Below are 23,486 nucleotides of genomic sequence, written 5' to 3'. Positions count from 1 at the left end.
CGATAAATATGACGTCAACGAAACGACGGTTCAGACGCATCTGACGCGCAAAAAACGGGCGTTCAAAGGCCCGAGAGACTCATCGCATGACGTCAGTCTTGATATTAAAAATTCTCAGACAGAAAATTCCACCAGAGCAACTCCAGCAGGACCCAAAGCACCAGTGAAAAGTTGATCATCAGCATCGCTCAAACAAGGGTGTGAAGATCTGAAGAACCAAGCTCATGATCACAGGCAGAAGAAGATGACAACTCTGAGGGGCAAGGTTTATTCTGGGAGGCTGGTATGGCAATGTTTTCATATACGTGTGTGTGAGTGTTCTGACCCACTCTGGTCATAATGTCAAGTAGTATGGTGAAAGAGCTCTAGTTTTGGTCTGACTTTCATATTTGAAGTTTCTTCAGAGCTTGCTCCTCCTGGTGTCCTGGCAAGTACCTGGCTCACATAAGCGGCGGGACCTCAGGGTCGTCCAGAAACCCCTCACTGTTGGGTCCAGGTGGAGCAGGTCTGGAGAGCTGGAGTGGACCTTCCCTGGTCTTCTGTCGGGGGACCACGTGGAGGTCCACGGTGGTGCGACAGCCCGGGTCCACTTCCAGGGTTTCCACTGTTCCTCTGAGGAAGGAAACAGCCACAGAATGAATGATACTATCCTTGTACCCTTGTGATGAACCAGAACCCGTCGGATGGGAGGCAACTGGATCCATTGCCCTGAACCTCCCCACCAGGACACTGTCCAAGCACTCGGCCAGATCGATCGCTAAAGCATCACAGTAATGAGGTCGCATCATCGATCGCTGATATGTTTGATCTGCCGTCACATGACTGGCACTGCTGCTGCAGACGCCCGGGGCCCCAGGTGACGGGACACGTCCTCGGTCAAAGACTGGAACAAGATTCAGTCCTCCCGAAGGACCCTGAGTTGCTGATGCTCATGCTGGCTGCTGAAGGACTCGCCGGTCAGAAGCAGGTCCGGTGAGGGACGGCGGTCATGTGATCATCAATCGACTTCTTCTCCACTTCAGAGTGAAAAACGAGGTTCTGGTCCAGGATGGGTCTCGTGTAAGCGCCTCACGGGACGGATGGCGTGATTAACGTGAGGATCCTCGCTGCTCCATCAAAGCGTCTGAGGTGCCCGAGGGGGGCGTTGCCCCGTCACAGGTCCAGAAACGTTTTAATGAGCCTGCGGAGAAGTGCCGACGCAGCAATATCGACCAAATCATCTCCTGGATACACGGCGAGGTCGTCGGAGGGGGCGGGGTCAGAGTTCGCGGAACAAACGTGCTGCGTCGGACGAAGACAATATGAGGTGCCCAAGGGCACCAGTCCAGAAGCTGGCCTCCAGCCAGAACTGCAGTGAGATTCAGGTGGTCATAATGTTATCACCATCATCTCAACATTCACTCCTTCATCCGCAGTGATGGTCCTCTTGGGTAGGAACCCGCGGAGCTGCCAGGAGTCAGCAGGAGTTGAGGATTTAGAGTCCAGGTGCTGCAGCGTCACTACAAACCCCAGATTTACTGCAGTCGCAGCAGATTAATAATCCCAGAGAGACCCGTCCAGATCCACTTCATCAGAGCCACTGCAGCTGTCAGGGGGGTGCGAACTCATGTCCTGCTGACAGGACGCGCTTCTCTGACACCAGAGAACTAACTCCTGAATAATTTTCTTCTTTGAATCAGAGATGATTCGGCTTGTTTGTGACTCAACTGAGCAGATATGAGTCTCCAGGAAAGATGATGTAAAATAGATCAGAGGCTCCTCAGAGAGCGTCACCGATGAACGTCTTGGACAGGAAGTCCGCTCTTCTGCCCATAACAATGCAGAAGTCAGTTACCTCTTCCAGTCCAGGGTCGAGCTGCTGCGGTCCCGGTCCTCCCGGGCAGCAAGGGAGACGGTCTTAGTCCTGGTGACTCTCCCATCAGCCTGAGAAACAGCCCAGTGACATCCATGTTCTCTGAGGAGCCAGAACAGGGTCCGGACCTACCCGAGGCATGGTGAGCAGCAGGTGTCCGGTGGTCTGGGAGCGCTGCGCTGCCGAGCTGTCGGGTTTCACTTCAACCGGCAGAACAATCTGGAATATCTGCAGAGTCAATTATCAAAGTTTAATTAGCAAGATTAGCGCCACGCTGATCCGCCGGCGCCGCTCGCCCACCGAGTCCAGCGACTTTAATCAGTCGCTCTTTTTTTAGACACACTCAGCGGACTGGTGCCGACGCTTCTGACGGAGAACATTCACGACCCGACCGCGCCTGCTGGAGCAGCGCCAAGCAAGCTCAGAACTTTCAGACTGGAAAACCAGAACCAGTCCGAGAGAGAGAGACGCGGGTTAAATGGAACATGAAGAGTGTCATGTGAGGACCGACCTTTCCCTTCACCGTCACCCGTGCGTACGTGGGCTGGACGTCGACGTCCAGCAGGGACGTGTCCAGGTGTCTGTGGAGAGGTGAGACAGACCCACGGTCAGGACTGAGTATCCCACTCAGACCTGGAAGTAGATTAACTGTTTCAAGGTGATTTCTCACCGGAACACCTGCAGCTCCAGGACCACCAGGCCCCGCTCGTCGTCTTCAGTCAGACTGAAGTCCAGTCTGCAACACAAGAACAATCGTTTTTTACTTCTCAAATGAAGTGTCAGTATCCAGAGCCTGGAACACACAGCTTCATCAGCAAAAGTTCACCACACACATCAAAAGAACACTGGGCCACTTTTGAACCGAACTCCATTTTTCAAGGACAGTGGATCAGGTGTGGGTCCTGGTTGTGCTGCAGGTCCAGGCCAGGCACGTGGACCCTCCAGAGAGAGCTGCTCAGCTCGCTGACAAATGAAGTCTGGCTGTGTTTGAAGGCCTTGACCCGCTGCGGCCTACACACGCTTATACACCGGATAATGGAGCGGCCCCTGGCTACGTGGCCCCCCCCTCATCACTGTGCCCCTCGCTCATTATGGCAGGCGGACCGATTCATAGCGACCTGAAGGCCATACGGGTCAAACTGTGAGTTGGTCATCACGGGTTTATGATCGCCGTCGAGTCAACAATGTCAACATTAAGGTGGTGTGTGTGTGTTTGTGTGAGTGAGTATGTGAGTGTGTGTGTGTCTGTGTGTGAGAGAGTGTGTTTGTGTGTGAGAGTGTGTGTGTGTGTTTTTGAGTGTGTGTGTGCATCTGTGTGTTTTTGTGAGTGAGTGTGTGAGTGCGAGCTTATACTGCATCAGGGGACCAATTCCTGACAACACAGGATGAAGACTTCAAAATTAATGGGTCATTATAATTAAATTTAAGTTTGGTTCACAGTCCTGGCTAAGGTGAGCCATTTGTTTGGATGGTTAGGTTTAGGGTGAGAGGCTGGGGAAAGGGTTATGGCAAAGAGAAACCTCACAATGTCCCCACAGGGATAGAAATACAGACGTGTGTGTGTGTGTGTGTTCATACTTTGGTTCATTGACATTCATCACTCGGCCATCAGCAGTTATCAGAGTCCTTCTCTTTGGCTCCTTCTCTTCCTCCCTGCAGAGACATGACACCGAGCCGAGGATGAGTGTTAGAATGGGGGGGGGCTCTCCTTCACCCCAAACTGTCATACAGTCATTTCTCTCTCTCTCTCTCACACACACGTTTTCTGAAATGGGTTGAGTACAATTGGATCCGCCCGGACCTTCTGCGTGAGTCTGTTACTGACACTGGAGCCCCTGACAACACAACCATGACCTGGGCGGTAATGGAGCCATTAACCTGGGACACGTCGGCGTCGAGCCGCTCCATTAGACCCGTTACTGGACCACCATAAAAGAAGGCAGTAAACACGTGTGGCTCAAAGGTCAAGGCAGACGCAGGTGAGCGTCTATGATGACATCGCAGAATCGCCGTCTGGGTGGTGGGTTTAGTGGTCCTCCTACTAGTTTGCTTCACTACGTAAGATTTGGGACGTGGAGTGGAACAGGTTCGACTTACTTCTCATTGGACTTTCGCGTCTCCTCCAGGTGGCGGTGAGTTTCTAGGCGCGACTCAGGGGTGAACAAACATGGCGTGTGCCAGAACTCCCTCTCCCGCTCCTCCTGGTTCCTCTCCAGGGGCTGCTCCGACGTCCTGCTGCTGCAGCCGAACAGATGACACCAGTGACACCTCAGCTACATGAGCCTGACAGTTTCTCAGTCCCACCTGCAGGTGTCGCCATCCTCCCATGCCTCCCTCTGTGACTCTTCCCTCTGCTTGGCCCTCTTCCTCAGATAGTCCCGCTCCTGGACCAGGACCTGCCTCCGGACCTCATCCAGTCCCTGAGACGCCCGGATCCTCTCAGAGCGGCTGACACGGGTCCCATCCAGCCACTGTGAATCACAACCAGAACTTATATTGCTTGATTACCTCTGTCCTCACCACATCACTCATTCACATCCTTCCACTCACGTATCCACGCACGCAGCCATCCAGCAAATCACGCATTCATCCCATACAGCGCATCTCTTTATAGTTGGCGCCATCTAGTGGTGAGTTATAGTATCACGACTGGTTTAGCGTTACAGTTGTGCTTTTTGTGGATGTCTCTGACGTCACCTGTAGTTGCGGCAGCGTGGCCACCACGTAGCTCCGGTAGCCCTGGAAGTCGGTGCAGGGGTTCCCCACCAGGAAGAGCTCGCTCAGGTGCAGGTTGGCCCTCAGCGTCTCCACACTGCTCAGCTGACCCACAAAGTTCACCGTTAGGTCCAACTTCTGGAGACTTTCACAGCCTGCCACATAAACATTCACATACATTATGACCACTCTGCAGTGGTCACTAGCCGGCGATCTTGTCCAGACACTCAGAGCGTCTCAAGAAGGTGGTCATAATGTTTTGACTGAAACAAAAAAGAAGAGCGACTGACCCTCCAGGTTCTCAATGACTTCGATGTTGTTAAGCGCTAGGTTCAGGTACTGTAGCTTCTTCAGACGGCCCACGTTCTCTGGAGGAGACCAGGAGAGTTAAGAAGGTTCCACAAAAAATCAGAAGGGCAGAGAGGGGCTAAGTTAAGGGGTCATCTCTCACGAGCCACTGAAAGAAGAGCTGAGCCAGAAGGGATGCACCAGATGTTAATGCTCATTGACCTCCTTTACTGCTGTCCAGACTACAGAGTAGAGTTTCCTCTGTTCAGGACGTCCTGCGACTTGTCAGAGACTCACCAATGCGTGGGATGAGGTTGTTCTGCAGGTAGAGGATCTTCAGGTCGCGGCACCATCGCTCAATGTGCTTGATCTTCTCGATGTCCTGCTGGTGAAGAGACACTTCCTCCAGAGAGAAGATCTCACACTCGTTGTGTTCTGCTCGCTTACGGATCAAGTCCTCTGTAACTGAAGACACGCACATACACAAATGGACACACACATACACGGTCCAAACTCACACAAGTACACAACAAGCATCGTTGTTTAAATTCAATTCGTTGTCGCTAACTTACTGTAAACCATGTTGGGCCTCGCGTCGTCATGGAAACACCTGTTCTTCTTCTTCGCTCGGATGTGTCAGACAACAGCGCTGCCGTACTTCACTGCCACCTAGAGGAGCCGCCATACTACGTTTAGTCAACTAATTCAATTTAACACCGACGAAAAACATTCTGTAAACGCGAGGATTGTTTTCGTAAGGTTGCGATGTGCGGAACAGAAATCTTCGTCCGTTGTTTCTGCTCGGACGGGTGACGCCAATGCACTGTGACAGTTTTGATATTAAAGTAAAACACTTTTGAATTCTTACCACTGCAGCAGAGTTTGTTCATACGAATAGGACTTCAAATGTCATTAACGGGGATAAAGTAACCGTTGTGAAATACTTCTTTAAGACGGAAGTTAATGATTTACCGTAGAGTGAGTCACAAACGACGAGGGTTTATTTTGATGTTTTGATCCGGAAGTGACGTACGGCCCTTTCGCTCGATCAACACAGCATCTTTCCGGTGTTAGGCACAGGTGGACCTGACCCGCTTCTTCAAGTTAAGCGTCTTTCGACTCTGCCACGATGGCGACCTACAAGTCGTTGCAGGTCCAGGTGACTACCATCATGGAGGCTCTGACCAGAGCTGCCGTGACGGAGATCTGCGGGCTGCTGGACAGCAGCTACGCCGTGTTGCAGCTGGAGGTCCGCCGCAGCCGCTCGGAGAACGAGGAGCTGAGACGGAAGCTGCAGCTGCTGGAGGGAACCCTGGACCCGGCAGGTTCCAGTGTCCTTTAGTACATTACAATTACACTTGACATGTATGTGAGCTATATTGTATTGCTTCCGCTACATTACATATACGCTAGGCGACATTTCGACCTACATTTCAGACATACTGAAAAGGAGCAGACTGTTGAACAGTTCTTGCAGTTCATATATGTATGATCTGTTTCCTACGTTCTCACCAGGAAGCACAAGCCAACAGAAGGAGCCTGAGCGAGGACCTGGACTCGAGACCTCAGCGAAGCGGGCCACCGCAGAGGTGAGATGTCGCTCTCGCTCCATTGGCACATTAAACACTCGGGTTTGTTCCCAGTAGAGATTGCGAGGAGAGACACCATGCAGCGAAGGCGGCTTGGTCTTCATCAAGAAGGAGGTGATGACAGAGGAGGATCAAGACGGTGAGTATGGGCACCTGTGATTTTTATCCCCAAGAGGGTCCAACCCCTGTATTTGGTACAGGTTTAGTTTCTGCAGGTTCGGAGGTCCGGTCAATCAAAGATGAGGGAGACGATGGACCTTCTATGACCATGGAGACGCCAGCTTTGTCAGCAGACCAATGGGAGAACTCGGCAGATCAAGTCCATTCTCAGCGGTCCAGAGACATCACCAGTCCTGCAGGAGGCGCCGCTGAGGTTTCACCCAAAATAGAGTTTGAGAACACGTCAGACTCAGGTGGAGAAGGTTCGTCCGGGGCTGTAAGGGAAGGTTTCAGATCTGAACAGGGACCAGGCGACTCGATGAACAGCACCATTGTTTATGAAGACCACGTCTCACCGTGGACCAGTACCGAGCAGCTCAGATTCCTCCCGGCCTCCCTGTGTCAGAACCTGAAGCCAGACCGCTACTTGTCGGACCGTGCGCTGGGCGTTGGTCCGTCCACACTGAACGTTGTGGACCTGGGAAGTTATTGCCAAGAGCGGCGTTTTGGATGCCGGTTCTGCGGCAAGCGCTTCACGTCGTCTCGGATCCTGGAGACGCATGTGCGAGTGCACACAGGCGAGCGGCCGTACAGCTGTGCGCAGTGCGGGAAGCGCTTCACTCAGTCAGGTCACTTGAAGACGCACCAGAGCGTCCACACCGGTGAGCGGCCGTACGCCTGCCAGCACTGTGGCAAGAGGTTCGCTGCCAAACAGAACCTGCGGATCCACCAGCAGAAGCACCACCCGGCTCAGCCTGGCGGCATCTAGAGCCGGGGGCGGTCCACAGGACGTGTAAGCTGTGATGCCAAAGATAATCTGGAGCACCGAATCAGTAAAATCAAGACAGTTCATGTCTGACCTCCAGAACCTTAAGTCCAGACACCAGATCTCTGCATTGTGTTGAGTTGTATTCTGGAAATTAAAACTCATCTTTTGTTGGGAGTTTCAATTTTTCTTGATAAATCTCTAAACAATGGTATCACATGGTGTGCTGGTTCCAACCCAACACAAGCCTGTATAGGTCATTTTCGTCGTTACTACGCTCACGAACTAAGACAAATGTCGACTCATCTCAACTGCCTTTTTTCACCATGTAGTTCTTAGAGTACTTCCCTAACCACAATGACATGCGGTTTTCCTCCGTACCACGCGGGGGCGGTCAAGCTCACCTGCAGTCAGACGAAGAAGTCGTCCTTCAGACTCTGGACCGCCAGCTTTTCTGGTTCGGTTTGGAGCTCATTGTTTCCACCAGGAGAGGCTCGTGTCCGGCAGTGGGATGTCCGTTTTGACCAGTCAGACTCTTCGGGACCAGCTGTCCGGGATCTTGGCCGCGCTAACTCGAGCGGCCGTGGAGGAGATCCTCGGGCTGATGGACGAGGGCTACGCGGTGCTGCAGACGGAAATCGCCCGGAGCCACAAGGAGAACCAGGACCTGAGGAAGAAGCTGCACCTCATCGAGTCCATCATCGGCCGCGGGACCTGCGGGGGTCTGCTGGCCGGGCCGACGGTCGTGGAGAAACAGCCTGAACCGACGAAACCTCAGCGGGCGGAGGAGCCGGAGGTAAACCTCACAAATAATAGCATGTAATCCTGATTTTGTTGTTATGTTACACAGAGTAGCGAAGCTTGATTTGTGTGAACTGGACTGAGGGAGTAAACTGGAGTAGCCGGAGTAACCTCCACTCAGATAGATTATAACAGTAAAGACAAGGACAAAACAACACAACATTGAAACAGAAAAAAAAAATTCTAGCGGTGCTGTACGATGTTCTCACTCCTGCAGCTTCCAGATGTGGTGTTGATCAAAGACGAAGACACGGACACGGACAGCAATGACGGCTTCAGCCAAGGTGAGTGAAGGAGAGCGACTTGGTCACCGACAGTCCAGTCACTGATGAACCCGTGTTTCAGAGCCGACACACTCTGACTCTGCGGTCAAGACCAAACCTGCCGAAGGAAGGAAGTCGCCGACTCACACCTCCACACCTGTCTACCAAGTGGACTCCCCTCGAAGTGAGCCCAGCTGCTCCACACCGCTCTGCATGGACACAGCGGGGGCGAGCCAGCTGACTCTGCACGGCAGTCAGATGGACTCAGTGATGGAGCCGTGCTCGGAAGGAGCGGAGCTGGACTCCACGTGGAGCAAGCCTTCCCAGAGTCACGTGACCTTCCCGCAGTACGGCCAGAGCGAGGACGGAGAGTCCTTCAACCTGGTGATCACAGGGGTCCGGGGCTCAGGCTCCCAGGAACCGCAGCTGTTGGAAAACACCACCTTTCAGTATGAGTTCTGCCGCGACTCCAAGTTTGGTGACTCGAGGACGCAACGCTTCGTCTGCGCGGTCTGTAACAAGACATACGCTACGTCGCAGAACCTGGCGGTGCACATGCGGACCCACACGGGCGAGAGACCCTTCTCCTGCACACAGTGTGGCAAGAAGTTCACGCAGTCGGCTCACCTGAAGTCGCACCTGAGCATCCACTCAGGCATGCGGCCCTTCAACTGCTCGCTCTGCTCCAGAGGCTTCATCTCCAAATACTCGCTGAGGCTGCACATGAAGAAACAGCACTCCAACATCTGAGCCCAGGACTCGGCCCACCTCAAGCCCAGCTCCCTAGTGAGCAGCAGCACCTTTTTTAATATGTTTTTAAATTTGGATGAGAAAGCTATGTTCATATCAACAAGCCCTCAGTTTAGCTCTCAGAAACTCAGAAAAGATTTTGTCCCACAGATTGACCCTCTCATACTTTTCTTCCGCCGGTTGTTTATTGTGATTTTACCGAGGGTCTGACTCCCAGGTAACCAGCTGAAGTGCATGTGCTCAGTCTGAATCCACTGAGCAGGAAGACCTCCTCCCTCTGGGGTCAGCAGTGGGACTGGACAATCAGGTGGGGCAGCGCCTCCTGGCAGGTGCTTGGTGGCGTAAAGACGTTGGGGTCACTGATGCCCAGCTGCAGGCTGAAGAAGCGCGTGGAGGTGACCAGGCTGCTGTTGAAGCTGTAGGTTTCCTGGACCGGGTAGCAGTCCTTCAGGGTGTAGACCCCCACCCAGGTCTCGTCTGAGGAGAGAGCCACAGGGGTTACAGCAGAGGCTGCGTCAAGAGTGATTATTTTCTCCACAATCGTGCTCGCTGTAAATGATGAATAAAATTTTTGAGACCTGTCAATCAACTATTTGGGAGCGCAGGTAGACTTCGTCCCCTTCAGGTGAGGCAGGGGGCGGGACTTACGTTTGCGTGCTGGCTTCCTGTCTGACCACTCCTGGACCTCCACACTGTCCCCGGGCCCCCCGATGAGGTACTGGTCCTCGAAGGTGGAGTTCAGTGGGATGTCGAACGGATCCCAGGCCTCAGTCAGTGCCACCTTGGAGCACTCCAGAGTCTTCTGGTCGATCTGGAACATCACCATGCTCTGGTACAGGTAGATGTATTCGAAGAACCTGAGCAGAAGCGGAGAGGTGGGAAACCGTTACACGGGCACGATTATTGTCATGCTGCATCATCGCCACCTAATGTTCAAAACCAGTACTGAAGTCAATCTCTTTCCAGTTATTGACTTTTTGAAATCGGATCAATTCAGCGTGGAGCCAAACTGGTCACGTGGCTCACTATTCCCTGCAGGTTTCTGACCGACGCGTTGTTCGAGACTCCTCTGGCCACTGACCACTGCAGGATCGGAACCCATGAGTGGAAGGGGTCACAACGTTTCGGCTCAGACCTACACGCTAATGTGCGTTTACATGAATAGTTTCGTTGAAGTGATGACGTCATCAACGCGTCTTGTTTGCTCCGGTCGGACCTGAAAACAAGTTTGTGGACCTGCAGGTGTTTACTCATAAACGTTAGAAACATAAGTGACGTCACAGCTCAATCTCAGCAAGCGGGTCCACACGAACCTCTGACACGGGGTGTGCTTCTTGTGCTGCTGCAGCACTCGGATCCTCTGGTTCTGGGCGTCGTAGGAGACCGCGGCCCGTCTGTTCCTCCCGGTACTGTGGTCGTACTGGACCCACCTGCCCTCCCACTGCAGCGGGGCTGTGCACGGATCGGCAGTTCGAGGCGCCGCCAGCGCCAGCAGGCCGAGAAGGAGCGGCCCTGCGGCGGCAGACATGAGAAGGAGCAGCAGTCGTGGCATGGTACGTGGTTCGGCAGCTCGGTTCTGTTGACCGATGATAAGCTGCCGAAATCCAAGTGCAATGAACTTCCGGGCGGCCCTTTCACAATAGAGGCGGGGTTAATGTAAAGTAGAAGGTGTCGAGAACGCAGGACACAGACAGAGCAAGCGTATTCGCCTGGCTGCAACAGAACCGACGCGTGCATCTCAGTTTTCGTGGCAATAATGTTTTAAATGATTATGAAAAGAGCATGCAACGACGACTCTCACCAGTAGGAGGCGCTTCAGCTGCGGTAAGCCAGTTCCGCGTCCGCCACGCACGAGACGAAGAAGAAGCAACATGGCGAAGAAACAGCGTGTAAAAACAAAAACTTTCATTCAGAAAGACCAGAACCGAGCTACGATGAAGGACTTGGACGCAGAGCTCGACAACAGCGACGACGAGGCGCCGGAAGAGGTGACGTTTGAGGACGCTAAAACCCAGGCGTTAGAAAGCGTCAAGGCGGCGCTGGAGTCGACGCTCAGGTAAAGAAGGCAAGAACTGGACCGAGGCCAGAGTCCAGAACTCTTATAGAACCTTTGCGTGTTTGGTCTGGGTGTTTCCAGAGAGAAGGAGCTGCTGAAGGAGAAGAGGAGAAGAAGAAACGAGCTGTTCCAGGAACAGAAGGTAGTCAAAACACAGCAGCGACATCGCGTGACACACAGCCGTTTATTCAATTCCGCACTTTCGTCTCCTTGTGTCCAGAAAAGGAAACTGCTGTCCGCGGAAGTCCTGGAGGAGATCGCCTCCTCCACTCAGAAGTGAGTTGTGATTTCGAGTGTGTCGCGACAATTGAACGTGGAACTTGAAGATACTAACCAGGTTTCTGCTTCACAGAAAGAAGAAAAAGGACTCAGAAGGTAAGCAGCCACGCTCAGACGTGTGTCGTCCTCATGTCCTACATCGTGTCACTCTTAGCACCTGGAAATGAGGCGCCAATACAGAAGAAGAGCAGCGTAAAAGCAGCATCCAGAAAGTATGTGTGATTAGCCCCGCCCCTCGGTGATTGACTGATGTGACGTCACAGCCCTGCTCACCCCAGTTTCTGCTCTTTGCTGCAGTCTGAAGGGAAACTACTCGGTCAGGACACTGAAGGCTCCAACGTTGGCGTCCCTCCAGCAGAAGGCAGCGGAGGACTTCATCCAGGCCAGACTGTACGGACCCGGGACCTGCAGAACCACCAGTGAGCGTGTAGTGGAGTTATGTGGCACATCATCTGCAGGTCGGTTCTTGACCCTTGACTTCTGCTTTCAGGCTGCGAGCTGCTGTCCCTGTGCAACAAAACGGCTCAGAAGAAAAGCGCAGCGGTGGATTTTGTAAAGAAGAGCTGGGGTGAGTCATGCTGTGCTGCTGCGGCAGCGCCTCCTGCTGGACTAGAACATCAATCTGAACCAGTCGTGTGTTGCAGCTCCCGCACTTAAAGCCAAATCTCAGAAGGAGAAGAAGAGATGGCTGCACAACCACCAGATTGCAGGACCTCATGAGGACCGCTGAAGAAGTCAAGCTGAACTTTTTTAAATTGACACCAGTAGGATGCCACTTCAGTTGCTCTGCCACTGAACCTGAGTCGGTGTTGCTCCTTCACCTCATGGTTCCTGGACTACTGGGCCTGAGCAGTGTGTGCTCTGGACTTGCTTTTTTTCCCTCAGTGTTTAGTTGGAGAAAATAAAAACAAATGGTCAGACTTTTCTTTCCTGCCTCTAGCTGTCACTCACCTGAGCTCAAACCACCTGATCTAAGGAGGCAGGAGGTGCTTTCAAGAGCTGTCAGGATGGTAGGAAACACCAGGGCTGACAGTTTTGGTTCAGGACACAAGAGTTGGAACTGACGTGAGCTGGTGGTTGTGGTCAAGTAGAAGGTTCTTCCTCCACTGTGAGAGCTGCATCACGCTCCTCTTCCTCGCAACACCATGACAACACTGTGTGAAAGCGCCTCCAGTCCAGCATGTTTGCATGCGGCGCGACTCTAGCTCAGAAACGCTGACACACTCCAGCAGGCGGTGAAATTGGGATCTTTATTTTCAGAAGGTGGAGCTTGCTGGCGTTCAACAAATATACTGTGTAAGCGGGTAACAATAATTAATATGGTCGTTATAAATCGTCTGCACGATGAAATCACCTGAAAACCCTAAAAACAAAAGTTGGGCGTTGCCCCCTTGTGGCCGCCGTCTTGAGAAAGGGAGTAAATTAAAAACGGAGCCGCTGGCTTCCAGGCTTCCGCAGAGTCCACCACGTGCACACACAAACCTGCCAGGGTACAAAGTCAAAAGGGGGAGGGGAGATGGGGACGCCATGCTGCTCGCCGTCTTTTTTCACATCAATGTAACCTGTCCCGAGTCACCCTGCGGGGCTGCCAGAAGTTCATCAGTCAAAGCAGCAGGTGGCGATAGCGAGGCCAACTCAGGAACACTTGATAAGGGAGGGGGCTCTTGACGCGGGAAGTGAGACACGAGGAGACCTTCAACTGATGAAGAAGCTGCTCCTGAGGAGTGTGTGTGTGTGTGTGTGTGTGTGTGTGTGTGCTAGTGCAGGTAATCCTCCACGGAGGCGAAGGCGCAGGATCCACTGCCCGTCCGTGCCATGATGGAAAGGCACTGGGCGGCCTGGCCGACAGCTTGGGCAAGGGGGGGCTGCTTGGGCAGGTTGTGAGTCTCTGCAGGGCAGAAGGCAGAGCAGGATGAAGGATCTGGGTCGGTCAGGGCAGCGAGGCGTGAGGAGGTCACATACCTAATATTGCACTGTTGAGGATGGAGCACACCGGCTCCCTCTGGATGGCGTCCAGCTGGAAGCCCACCGGGCTGCTCCAGGGGTCCGAGTAGGCCAGTAGGCTGAAGGCATCCTGAGGAGACATCAACGTCACTTGGGTCCACTGCGCTGTGCTTGTTTATATTGCCTCGTGGGGACTAATTCTTGACAACACACTATCCTCGTGGGGACCTATTGTCGGTCCCCACAGGTCCAAACCTCAATTTGAGCATCAAGACTCATTATAATTAGGTTTCAGTTTGGTTCTGTGTCATGGTTCAGGTTAACCATTTGTTTTGAATGGTTAGGTTTAGGGTGAGAGGCTGGGGAAAGGTTTATGGCAATGAGAAACCTTGCAATGTCCCCACAGGTATAGCAATACAAACATGTGTGTGTGTACTTTTACTTCTGTCTTTGTGAGGACATTTTGGCAGGTCCTCACTTTGTCAAGCCTCAGTTTGAGCTTTAAAACTACAAAATAACTGGGTTATTATAATTGGGTTTTACTTTGGTTGAGAGTAAAGGTTAAGTTTAGCCATTTGTTTTAGATGGTTAGGTTTAGGCGAAGATGTGGGGGAAGGGGTTATGTCAATGATGGTCATCACTAAGATAGGAAGACAAACGTGTGCGAGTGTTACCTTCAGCATCTTCTTGTTGGTGGAGTTCTTCCCACACTCGCGGCGCAGCTGCTCGCTCATGCTCTGCAGCTCTCGGCCGAAGTGGATCATCCTCTCGATGGCGGCCTGGCTGCCCCCACACAGCTGCCTCTTGGACTGGACCGACTCCACCTCTGCAGGAGCAGGTCAGTCATAAGGTTGCTGAACTAGTGTGGATGGAGCTTCTGCTCCGACTCACTTCACACTGACCGTCTCTCTCTCACTCACCCATGTCGGCGTCACAGTCGTCCAGCTCGGCGTGTTTAGAGCTGCCATTGAGAAAGCCATTCGAGGAGGACTCGGACACGCCGTTGGTGAAGTGATCCACCTCCATGTCTACATCGCTGCTAAGACCAGAGAAGACCAGAGACTCGCGTCACTGTGTGTGTGTGTGAGACAGGAGGGGACAGGTGTGACTTGTACCTAGACGTGGGTAGCTGGCTGTGGCTTCCATTTAGACTGACGTCAGCGCCTGAGGAGGCGGAGCCAGAGACCGGCAGGCCTGGCTTGTGACCATGAGGTGAGGAGGCGTGGCTCTTGTTCGTCGTTACGCCGTTGCAACAGTTGCTGTCGAAACCTGGAAGCAGAGCGGTGTCGAGTCATGCTGCGTTCCAGGTCAGAGGTGAAGGTGCTCCTACCTGTGAGGTAGGACTGGGAGCTACCGCCTTTGTGGCCCGGGCTGCTGAAGGTCCGCGGCGAGCCCGGGTAGCTGTCCTGTGACTTGGGGCTGCGACCCCCGAGACATCTCACCTCGCTGTCCGTCCCGTTCACCATCTCAATGAACTGCCTCACTCTGGCGGGCAGAAGATGAGCGACAACATCAGCGCCTGCTCTCGGGAGCCTCCTCAGACGGGTGGCTTACTTGAGCATGAATAGAAGGTCGGGGTTCCTCTCCAGGAGGTTGGGATACAGCTGCTGCGTGGTCTCGATGGCCTCGCCCATCCTGCCCGACAACACCAGCTTCTGGATCTCTGCAGGGCAGCGGGAAACATTTTCAGCCGCCGTGACTCAAACGTCCACAGCGGAGATGCACACTCACTCTGCCTGTTCTTGATGGAGGCCAGCTCCTCGTGCACGGCCTGGTCCGTAGACTTGGCGAAGGCTTCTGCAGTGGCACAGTAGCTGTGGTGCACCAGGTAAGAGGCCACCATCCTGAGGGGGGCGCCGGAGAGAACACAGAGGTGAGCTCAAGCCTGATCACATGGTTCAGCTGAGCCTCTAAAGCATCCGCGCTCCTTACTTCTGGATCATGGACTGCCACTCGCCCTCGCGCTCCCCGATGGGGAACCTGTCCACCTGTGCCTGAATCTTAGTCCTCCACTCTCGCATGTAGTCCTCGATGTCGAACACAAATGGGTGCTGGCCGAAGTTGGCGTCCACCACCTCGCCTGGAGTCTGCAGACCCACTGTCGGGTACAAGTTGGGCTGCAGAAGGAACAAGGGTGAGACTGAAGCTCAGATGGATCAGTTAACCAGACACATAAAACCAGTTCAGTTTCTCATTTAGATTCTTTTCACGCCAAGAACATTGAACAAAACAACAACATTCATAAACTCAATACAACAAACTGACTTTCATCCCTTTAACAAGCGTATAACATTTCATTCTCATTCAGTTGTGTCACAAGCTCAAACGTGTCAGTTCTGACTGAGGCTTAGCAGCCCACAGGTGTGAGGAGAGACTTACTGGAAGATCCGTGAAGGCGATTCCTGCGGACACAGAGAGCAAGAGTCAGTGGCCGACGACACAACTTCACTTCAAACACGAGAGTCAGTCTGAGCGGCAGCTAAATCAAGTCATTTAACATGAGTTTGAGTGACCACTTTCTCAGGTGTCAGCTGAGTTGGCACCGGCTCACCTAGGCTGTGTCCGTTCTTGGTGTAGAAGCAAGTGTTGTTGATGAGGTTGACGCAGCAGCCTATCACGTCGCCGGTCGTAAACGTGGGTCCATACGGCTGCCCGGTGCCGGACGAGCAGAAGGAGTGGCCGTCGTCGCCGTGGTAACCATACGAGTGCTTGTCCCAACCTGCAAGGTGGGCACGTGGGATAAGCGACCTGAATCAGCAGAGAGTCAAACACTCGCGTCCAATTTGTTATCGGCTCCTCCATAACATGAGTCTAACTTAGGAGTGAGGTGGGTGGAGCCAGCGACGGTTCATGACAACAGGGGGCCGAAGCTCAGGACTTCAGGAACCACTGGCATCCAGTGGAGCCTCAGAGCAGAGCGTCTAGTGCTGTTCACTACAAGGACCAGGCCCTGGTTCGCCTCAGAGGTAAAGGTGGAAACACAACACCAGGTCTGCTCCTGAACTACCCGTGATCAGATCTGACGGTCAAGTCTGACCAAGCAGGAAACACATCTGCGTCTGGTCACAATGAGCCTTACCTGGCAGTCTGTTCATGTTCACACCCTGAGCCGAGAGACCAATGCCCATGTACCTGAGAGACAGACAGACAGGCCGTTCAGTGAGACACAAAAGTGCAGGGCGACTCATCCAAACTAGCAGTCGCCATTTCAGTCATAGAAGACGCAGAAAAACAAGACACCAGGAAACTCATGTGTCCACATATCGTGGGAGTAGAAGAGCGAGAGCACATCAGTTGATATTGGTGTCTAATGCTCAAGGTGATTTGTGGTGGCAGAAGTGAGTCATACTAGGAAGTTCTCTCCCAACACAATCGTCCAGGAACTTGTGTCATCATTCAGCTTGACTTACCCGTCACGTCCTTTACTGATGATCTTCACCTCGAAGTAGTAAACCCCGCAGGCGGCAGGGATGGGGTGAGTGGCTCTGACTGACGCAGCATCTTTGGGAGTTTTTCCGTGACCTGCAGGAGCACAGACTGAAATCAGACACTTGGAGAAAGACTCCCTGAAGGCTGTGGAAGCTTCCGACACGTCCTCCTGCAGCTGGCCAAGGCTGCAGTATTGGGGCTACCTCACACATACAGAAGTCTTCCTTCATCTCATGCAGAAACAGCTTCTCATGCATCCAACTGAACCCAGACCTCAGAGCTCTAACTGCTCACCTCAGTCTGTGTTTACAGCACAGATTAACCAGAGCTCCCTCTATCTGCTGTACAGGGACATTTCTACCAACTCAATGACGGCGGGAAGCTTTTTCAAATGAATATCTGTCTGTGAAGTGTGGACATAAAAGATAAGAAAACCCTTCACCTATCTCACGGAAGCAAAGGGAGGGACGACTCCACGGGCCAAAATGTTCAAGCCGTGACACACAGACTTAAAAACCAGCTGCCTGACTTTAAAATTAATTAATAATTATGCACCATACAAACCATATAAGTATATGATCAGGAATGAAATTACTGCATAATGATATGTCTCTTCAGCTGTAGGAGGAGAAGACTGAATGTATTGAACACACCAGAGGTGTATCTGGAACTCAACGGCTGCTCACTAATGTTTGCATCACCTGGCAACTCCCTCCTTGTTTTCAGTTATACCTCAATTGAGGCCGTCCAATAGTGCCGAGTCATACCTCACATCTACGCTCCTCCCATCACCCTCAGCTCTTCCTCTTCCATCCAATTCACCGTCCACCCAGACATTTGAAACTTATTAACAATATTATCACGATGCTCACCACCACCAGAACTGATGGTCCCAGGACAGAAGAAAGCCTTTATTTAAGCGTTTATTCTCAGATCCGCATTAATTAAGGTGACTTTCTCAAAAGCCAGGAGGGACGGGATTCTCTGGTGACATGCGTGAAGCAGGGCTGTGAAGCAGTGCCAGCAGTGAACAAACTCTCGATTCACATCCTCCGCTAGTTAGTCCACAAGGATCTCTCAATCTGGATTGGAAAACGTTTGATACTGAGCCAGTCAGAGAAACTGTCTCACCGTATGGCTGAATCCAAGTCAAGAAGGAAAACATGTAGATTGTGTCTTTAACTTAAAATTACTGTCAGTAAAATCTGTCAGACTCAGCTGCCGAGACCTACAGTCCACAACAACTCAAACCTCCTGAGTGTCTTTTAAAATTATTTTGGCCCCCTACTGAACACCTTTTGCACAAAAATGAGCCAATCCAATGAAATGATTTGCTTCGTGAGAGCAGAAATCTCGCTCAGCTCAGCACCGCCTACTCCACTGTGATTGGTCAGGAGGAAACCTTCGGAACCGGCGGAACTCAGTTTCAGTAGACCGGAAAAAGGTGCTGGCACCTCTCCAGACTTTCAACTGGACACGCAGTGCGTGTTTATTAAGACCATGTCACTATGAAATGCTGAACTTATAGTCGCTCAATATGTGCTGTAATGAAAAGTATGTTTGGCAAATGTTCTTCTGGCTTTAATCTTGTGTCCACTATGAACTGTTCACATTCTTTTAATTTCTTGGGTCACTATGGCACCAGAGCCTCAGCCATTTCTTCTCTTTGTGCGCACACATGGAAAACAGAACGATTATGTAACAGCTATTCGACTCGTGTAATAGTCGATTGTAGTCGACAAGTCTGATAAGAAGGGGGGTTTGGGTTCAGCGCTGTGCTGGGGGCAGAGTCAAACCCACTGTGATGCAATAATGGGCTTTGTTCCGTAAATACATATAGGGGCAAAGCAATAACTTTAAAAGGGAGCATCAGCATGATGAAAAGTTAAACGCATGAAACTTATGAGTAAGTCAGGAAAGTTGGCCTAAGGTTGAATTGAGCAAGAAACGCGATTGTGACTGAAGAAAAAACATGAGCACACCCAGAAAACACACATCTTTCCCCACATTCCCAACCACTTCTTCTCAAGAAGGCCTGAACCCAACATCAACCAGTGTATCAGATTACCAGGAGAACTATAACAGTTCTATACAGAGGATAGTCTTCCGTCTGCTTTAACGTGTTACTTATATTCCTTTAATGTGTTTTGATCACATATATGTTGCTGGAGTGAAAGGGCACCGAACATTGAGCCTGAAATAGCGATCGTTTTGAAGATCGGTCAAACGACGACGCAGATTGATAACAAGGAGCTGTTGTGCGTCTTGACAACTGTCCCGTCGTCAAATATTGTCGGTTGTCGAATTGTTCCGATGGTTCGGGGAAGCTAACGAGCGTGTGGCTCGGTCCTGACAAGCAGACGAGCTCGCCAGCTGGTCGTGTTCAAGATGTCCTCTTGTTGTTGCTGGGCTGTTAGCTTAGCCTGCTTTGTTTTTAGCCGCAAGGTAGCTCGCAGGCTAACATGCTAACACAAGTTAGCCTCGATAAAGTACCAAAGTGGATCGGGCGGCGGTGTCATACCTTTATAATGGACGCGCAGGTTGTTCTGGGACAGGCCGATGTAGCTGAACTTGTCTTTCGGGCTCCAGGAGCGAGGAAGTGGGCTCTCGTTTTCGTTGACGGCCGGGTACAGTCTCCGGAGCCGCTGGCTGAGCTCCTTTTCCTGCTCGTTCAGAGTCGAGTCTCCGTGGACGACCACCGACATCAGGAAGCCGCAGCCTGACGACTGTCCGGACATGGCGCTGGGAATGTGGCTTGTTTGTAACAAGCCAAAGTCACCGCAGCTACCAGGACCGCTGGTGTCCGACAGCGCCAAGTTCAGAAGGGAAGACGGGGGGTTTTAGCCCAGCAGCAGCTAGCCTGGCTAACGCGCTCTGCTCGGCCACTGACGCGGAGCGCTGGTTCGGACTGCTCGACTGACACGGACCCACCGACACAGACGACAAGCCGTGTGACGCACTGGGTTAGAGGACACGGGTCAGCGGGACCACAGTGGCTGGCATGGGCGAGTAGAGTTCGACTGGACGGCTGAAGAGTGGAGGAGAGCTCGGTTAGCTTCGTCTTTGTTTGTTGTCGGAGCGGGATACGTGAATTTGATTGGCTGAGAGCCGCTCCATTCATTTCAACGACAGAGAAGTAAACAGACAAACACGGACTATGAAGCACATCCAAAGTTTACTTTCAACCCCAGGTCATTCTCGAACAAACTTTAAATGTTAATCATGTTAACACAATTGGGAAGCAGAAGGAGTCACGTGTCAGATAGATCCGCCTCTCACTGGAGTATTTTAGTGGTTTGATGGCTTGTTCGTGTCGGGAGGAGCCACAAGGTCATCAGTTTACACCGAGGATTTAAATTAACCAACAGCGAAATTGATGTCTGAGGCTCAGATCTGATGTTAATTTTGGCTCGAAAGGAGCTCAGGTGCCCATGAGACTCTCAGCGCAGAACCAGGCCTGCTTTTTCCAATGTTTCCGAGCAGCTAGGACAAGTCCACTGATCAGACCAAGATGGAGATGAGGGTGACAGTGTCTGCAGTCTGGAGCTGCCGTTAGATGTTGACACAATGCAAGATTCAAGAGCGGTTTGATACTTTTATTTCTGGACCTGTACCCTGCGATCACACCTGTGTTTCAGTTCAAGCATTTTCTCCAAAAACATGTTTTGGTTTTAGTGAAGATCCGATGACATCAACACTTAAGGTTTCTCACTCTCCGACTTGTGACGACATCTTCAGCGCCCCCATGGTCCGGGCTAACTGGGACAAACCAAAAGTGTCTAGTGTTCAAAATAACATACATCCACACAGACTTTGAACTGAACATTTGTCAAAATTCAGAAAAAGTTTCTATGACACAACATTATGTCGACCGGACTCATAGTGCCCTCTAGCAGCAGGCAGCAAACTTAATATACATTAGAATATTGCTGACTCCTGATTCTAAACTGACTAGCATAGATGCACATTTTTTGTGATATGTAATAAGTGTATACAGTATCATCACAATTGCAACATTTTAGAGAGACATACATCTTGAGTCACATAAATTCTGAAACATTAAATAAATATCATATGAGGTCAATTTTGTAATTCATTTAAAACGTTTTTTAGATTATGAAAATGTATCACTAGTGCCTATTGTAACCGACAAAATCACGAGACTGTGTGACATTTTAAATACATAGAAAGCAGAAGAAAAGAGGGGAAATAATTATGAACACAAAAAGATTAAAAAAAATATAGAGAGAGAATATCGTTGAATACAATTTAGATATTCACCTAAGGATTTGTTTTTAATTGTAAATAAAGGAGACAAAACATGAACATGAAATAAATGTTGCCCATATTTATGTAATTTTGATTCAATATGGACCTTATTGGGTCATCAACAGACCTTGTGTGGCCACCGGGCCAAAGCATGACTCCCGTTGTTTAAATGACAGATTTGGACATGTAGACCTTTCCAGAAGTTTTGGGGATCATGTGACCATGGGGGCCTGTAGCAGTTCGTCATTGAGCTGAAGGTTCAAATGAGAAAGTCTTCAACCTTCCATAGATCACTTGGTGCTCCTGACAGAAGAGATTCTGAGGGAGGTCTGCTGGTCTCACCTGTGGGACACACACTCCCAGAACTCCTGGCAGATACACTGGCAGAGCCCATAGACCAGGATGATGATAAGGCTAGCAGGGACCAGGCTCACCAGCAGGACCCCAATGGTGGTCCTCTGCATGATGAGAAGGTAGACCCCCATGGGCAGCGAACTGAAGTACAGAAGCCCAAGCATCCACACCAGAGCCCTGGCCAAGGTCTGGCACAGGAGGGCGGCACAGTTCCACACGGTCCACCTCTGTGTGACGGACGCCATGGAGTCCAGGCTGGAGGAACGGTGCCGTGATGCGTGAGGCTGCTGGTTGGAGGCTGGCGGTGGCTCCATGATGGTGATGACCACAAAGTTCGGAGAGCTGCGGATGGAGGAGTATGGAGTGGGGGGCGTCACAGGCGGACTCACCATCAGTGAGCTGAGGCGTCGGGGGCTCAGGAGCAGCTCGGCAGGGGGCTCCTGGTGGCGGTTCCTCTGGTTCCTGCTGCGGAGGGTGAGCACTGCCAGCAGGTTACAGTCCTCAGGCAGACCATCCAGGGCTTCGCCCGTCAGTCTGGTGGTGTAACGGCAGAAGGGGCAGACCACATAGTTGGGAGGAGACTCACCCAGATCCAGGATCTTGGACAGGCACTTGGTGCACAGTCGGTGGCAGCACTCCAGGACCTTCGGCCTGCGACCCCGCAGGTTGTAGGAGCAGTAGCATATCTTACACTCCAGCTCCTCCAGGCTGAGCGAGTCCACGCGGCTGCAGACATCGTCGCAGGTCTGCAGTTCGATCATCCTCTGGTTCACAGAGCCAGTCCGACCTCGTCGGCCAGAGAAGACCAGAGAGGCTCTGATCTGGTCCGCTTGGCAGGATCCCCACAGGCGGCCGTGATGACCAGCTTCTGTGGAGCTTCAGGGCTCATTGTGTGCATGTGTGAGAGAGAGAGACAGAGAGAGAGATTGCAAGGGCGGGAAGCCCCTCAAAAGTTCTGGTCTCTGGATCTCGCCTGCATTTGGTGCAATGGACTTTCATTCAGGGCGACAAAAGTTTGTGATGAGCGGGGTGAAGGGGTGGAGGGGGAGTAACTGTTAACACAGCACCAGGGGAGAACAAATGGCCCGAGGACAAAGCCCAGTCTGTACAAACCAGAGCTGGAAGCTTCTTTTGTTGCTCAGTCAAACTCAGTCCAATTAGTGGCCGGAACACACACGCACGCACACACGCACACAAACTCTCTCCAACACTGTGTTAGCTAATCATGAGGGCACTCGCCCAGAAGGGGTGGAGTCCACGGGGCAGACCCAGGAGCAAGCGATAGGAAGTATATAAAATGAGGAGATCATCAGAACTGCAGTCTGAGGAGGGTCATGAAAAGGTTCTGGTTAGGTTCCGCCCTAACCCCAACAGAACAGCTGAGAAACAATAATCTTTATTTTGAAAACCTCCTGCCGGAAGTGTATGTGCGTGCGTCAGCGCTAACTTCACGAGCATCAGTGAGTTGCGGTGCAGCGGAACCGGTCCCGATGCTGGCGTACCCTGGAGCTGGATCTGCGAGTGGAAGGGAGGCGGCTGCCGGGGAACCGAGCGAGCCTGGCAGAACTGAGGAGAGCTTCCCGGGACTGGTCGGCCGGTGGCGGACAACGAGCTCAACTTCGGCCGCGTCCGCTGCCGCCGGCGCGACGCTGTGGTGAGCGGCAGACGCGGCAGCATGACGCAGGGAAACTCAGATCTGAGTCTTTATTAAGTCATGACGTCACGTCACAGCTTTAATCAAACTATGAAAATGTTTAGTTGTGTTGAAGTTTTACTGTCTTGAACCTTGAAAATCTTGTGTGATCTAACAACAAGGATCACAGGATCACCGGCCTGGTTCTGACCCGGTTCTATTAACTGTTAATGTCGGTGCTTCCATCTAGCGGCCTGATTGAGCAACTGCATTGTTCTGGGCATGAGGCCTGGTCATCCAGGAGAGACTCAGAGCAGAGTAGCACCTTGTTTTGTCACT

At 51.9% G+C, this 23,486-nt stretch overlaps 8 protein-coding genes across 13 annotated transcripts in view; 4 read left to right on the top strand and 4 right to left on the bottom strand.

The window, feature by feature from the left end:
• Window positions 1–84: 84 nt before the first annotated feature.
• Window positions 85–5,635, bottom strand: dnaaf11 (dynein axonemal assembly factor 11). 2 transcript variants are annotated; one of them, XM_053882881.1, is made up of 12 exons: window positions 5,428–5,635; window positions 5,153–5,320; window positions 4,858–4,935; window positions 4,550–4,722; window positions 4,157–4,323; window positions 3,950–4,087; window positions 3,431–3,505; window positions 2,523–2,588; window positions 2,364–2,433; window positions 1,985–2,080; window positions 1,835–1,923; window positions 85–612 (listed from the first exon to the last, which is right to left on the bottom strand). In XM_053882881.1, the coding sequence occupies exons 1-12, from the start codon at window positions 5,435–5,437 to the stop codon at window positions 441–443; spliced, it is 1,302 nt and encodes a 433-aa protein (XP_053738856.1). In that variant the 5' UTR covers window positions 5,438–5,635; the 3' UTR covers window positions 85–440. The 2 variants fall into 2 exon arrangements, with proteins under 2 accessions (XP_053738856.1, XP_053738855.1); XM_053882880.1 differs by having other exon boundaries at window positions 89–612; window positions 3,950–4,090.
• Window positions 5,636–5,776: 141 nt separating this feature from the next.
• Window positions 5,777–7,553, top strand: LOC128769296 (zinc finger protein 432-like). 2 transcript variants are annotated; one of them, XM_053882882.1, is made up of 4 exons: window positions 5,777–6,180; window positions 6,371–6,444; window positions 6,502–6,583; window positions 6,645–7,553. In XM_053882882.1, the coding sequence occupies exons 1-4, from the start codon at window positions 5,985–5,987 to the stop codon at window positions 7,370–7,372; spliced, it is 1,080 nt and encodes a 359-aa protein (XP_053738857.1). In that variant the 5' UTR covers window positions 5,777–5,984; the 3' UTR covers window positions 7,373–7,553. The 2 variants fall into 2 exon arrangements, with proteins under 2 accessions (XP_053738857.1, XP_053738858.1); XM_053882883.1 differs by having other exon boundaries at window positions 5,782–6,180; window positions 6,660–7,553.
• A 147-nt stretch (window positions 7,554–7,700) lies between these two features.
• On the top strand, window positions 7,701–9,852 carry LOC128769019 (zinc finger protein 26-like). Its single transcript, XM_053882249.1, has 3 exons — window positions 7,701–8,165; window positions 8,388–8,454; window positions 8,516–9,852. Exons 1-3 carry the CDS (start codon window positions 7,881–7,883, stop codon window positions 9,181–9,183), a joined length of 1,020 nt encoding a protein of 339 aa, XP_053738224.1. The 5' UTR covers window positions 7,701–7,880; the 3' UTR covers window positions 9,184–9,852.
• On the bottom strand, window positions 9,335–10,800 carry epdr1 (ependymin related 1). Its single transcript, XM_053882252.1, has 3 exons — window positions 10,497–10,800; window positions 9,832–10,040; window positions 9,335–9,660 (listed from the first exon to the last, which is right to left on the bottom strand). Exons 1-3 carry the CDS (start codon window positions 10,733–10,735, stop codon window positions 9,467–9,469), a joined length of 642 nt encoding a protein of 213 aa, XP_053738227.1. The 5' UTR covers window positions 10,736–10,800; the 3' UTR covers window positions 9,335–9,466.
• A 111-nt stretch (window positions 10,801–10,911) lies between these two features.
• Window positions 10,912–12,433, top strand: nol7 (nucleolar protein 7). The gene is made up of 9 exons (XM_053882251.1): window positions 10,912–11,007; window positions 11,097–11,239; window positions 11,321–11,381; window positions 11,460–11,515; window positions 11,592–11,614; window positions 11,673–11,730; window positions 11,816–11,937; window positions 12,009–12,086; window positions 12,163–12,433. Exons 1-9 carry the CDS (start codon window positions 10,966–10,968, stop codon window positions 12,246–12,248), a joined length of 669 nt encoding a protein of 222 aa, XP_053738226.1. The 5' UTR covers window positions 10,912–10,965; the 3' UTR covers window positions 12,249–12,433.
• A 321-nt stretch (window positions 12,434–12,754) lies between these two features.
• ranbp9 (RAN binding protein 9) lies at window positions 12,755–19,988 on the bottom strand. 2 transcript variants are annotated; one of them, XM_053882243.1, is made up of 14 exons: window positions 19,413–19,988; window positions 16,873–16,984; window positions 16,542–16,594; window positions 16,014–16,181; window positions 15,842–15,864; window positions 15,395–15,579; window positions 15,194–15,306; window positions 15,017–15,125; window positions 14,793–14,947; window positions 14,578–14,731; window positions 14,383–14,501; window positions 14,137–14,288; window positions 13,481–13,592; window positions 12,755–13,406 (listed from the first exon to the last, which is right to left on the bottom strand). In XM_053882243.1, exons 1-14 carry the CDS (start codon window positions 19,627–19,629, stop codon window positions 13,276–13,278), a joined length of 1,803 nt encoding a protein of 600 aa, XP_053738218.1. In that variant the 5' UTR covers window positions 19,630–19,988; the 3' UTR covers window positions 12,755–13,275. The 2 variants fall into 2 exon arrangements, with proteins under 2 accessions (XP_053738218.1, XP_053738219.1); XM_053882244.1 differs by having other exon boundaries at window positions 14,383–14,498.
• Window positions 19,989–20,486: 498 nt separating this feature from the next.
• rnf182 (ring finger protein 182) lies at window positions 20,487–22,738 on the bottom strand. Its single transcript, XM_053882250.1, has one exon. It carries the CDS (start codon window positions 22,273–22,275, stop codon window positions 21,499–21,501), a length of 777 nt encoding a protein of 258 aa, XP_053738225.1. The 5' UTR covers window positions 22,276–22,738; the 3' UTR covers window positions 20,487–21,498.
• retreg1 (reticulophagy regulator 1) overlaps window positions 22,582–23,486 on the top strand; it is a 6,450-nt gene continuing 5,545 nt past the window's right edge. For 2 of the 3 annotated variants that reach the window (XM_053882248.1, XM_053882246.1), the window contains exon 1: window positions 23,146–23,168. Coding sequence is in view for 1 of the 3 variants with exons in the window: in XM_053882245.1 (XP_053738220.1) it covers window positions 22,849–23,168 (320 nt within the window). In the remaining 2 variants the exon portion in view is untranslated. Of the gene's footprint in view, window positions 23,169–23,486 lie in introns of all 3 variants that reach the window. The other variant, XM_053882245.1, reaches the window with a different exon arrangement.

This window comes from Synchiropus splendidus, chromosome 13 (genome assembly GCF_027744825.2).
Source record: "Synchiropus splendidus isolate RoL2022-P1 chromosome 13, RoL_Sspl_1.0, whole genome shotgun sequence".
Lineage (NCBI taxonomy): Eukaryota > Metazoa > Chordata > Actinopteri > Syngnathiformes > Callionymidae > Synchiropus > Synchiropus splendidus.
The sequence above is the reverse complement of the archived record's forward strand: the minus strand, read 5'-3'. Positions and strand labels throughout refer to the sequence as shown.

Coding starts and splice junctions, on each gene's coding strand:
- dnaaf11 (XM_053882880.1), bottom strand. Junction 4,723..4,857: donor AGTCATTGAGAACCTGGAGG/GTCAGTCGCTCT, acceptor TTTATGTGGCAG/GCTGTGAAAGTCTCCAGAAG. Junction 2,081..2,363: donor GGGTGACGGTGAAGGGAAAG/GTCGGTCCTCAC, acceptor TTGACTCTGCAG/ATATTCCAGATTGTTCTGCC.
- LOC128769296 (XM_053882882.1), top strand. CDS start 5,985: ATGGCGACCTACAAGTCGTTGCAGGTCCAGGTGACTACCATCATGGAG. Junction 6,181..6,370: donor GGGAACCCTGGACCCGGCAG/GTTCCAGTGTCC, acceptor CGTTCTCACCAG/GAAGCACAAGCCAACAGAAG. Junction 6,445..6,501: donor CGAAGCGGGCCACCGCAGAG/GTGAGATGTCGC, acceptor TGTTCCCAGTAG/AGATTGCGAGGAGAGACACC.
- LOC128769019 (XM_053882249.1), top strand. CDS start 7,881: ATGTCCGTTTTGACCAGTCAGACTCTTCGGGACCAGCTGTCCGGGATC. Junction 8,166..8,387: donor AGCGGGCGGAGGAGCCGGAG/GTAAACCTCACA, acceptor TCACTCCTGCAG/CTTCCAGATGTGGTGTTGAT. Junction 8,455..8,515: donor CAATGACGGCTTCAGCCAAG/GTGAGTGAAGGA, acceptor CCCGTGTTTCAG/AGCCGACACACTCTGACTCT.
- epdr1 (XM_053882252.1), bottom strand. CDS start 10,735: ATGCCACGACTGCTGCTCCTTCTCATGTCTGCCGCCGCAGGGCCGCTC. Junction 10,041..10,496: donor AAGCACACCCCGTGTCAGAG/GTTCGTGTGGAC, acceptor GCTTCTGCTCAG/GTTCTTCGAATACATCTACC. Junction 9,661..9,831: donor CAGGAAGCCAGCACGCAAAC/GTAAGTCCCGCC, acceptor CTCTCTCCTCAG/ACGAGACCTGGGTGGGGGTC.
- nol7 (XM_053882251.1), top strand. CDS start 10,966: ATGCAACGACGACTCTCACCAGTAGGAGGCGCTTCAGCTGCG. Junction 11,008..11,096: donor TAGGAGGCGCTTCAGCTGCG/GTAAGCCAGTTC, acceptor ACTTTCATTCAG/AAAGACCAGAACCGAGCTAC. Junction 11,382..11,459: donor AGCTGTTCCAGGAACAGAAG/GTAGTCAAAACA, acceptor CCTTGTGTCCAG/AAAAGGAAACTGCTGTCCGC.
- ranbp9 (XM_053882243.1), bottom strand. CDS start 19,629: ATGTCCGGACAGTCGTCAGGCTGCGGCTTCCTGATGTCGGTGGTCGTC. Junction 16,182..16,541: donor GAACATGAACAGACTGCCAG/GTAAGGCTCATT, acceptor CCCACCTTGCAG/GTTGGGACAAGCACTCGTAT. Junction 15,865..16,013: donor CAAGAACGGACACAGCCTAG/GTGAGCCGGTGC, acceptor CTGTGTCCGCAG/GAATCGCCTTCACGGATCTT.
- rnf182 (XM_053882250.1), bottom strand. CDS start 22,275: ATGATCGAACTGCAGACCTGCGACGATGTCTGCAGCCGCGTGGACTCG.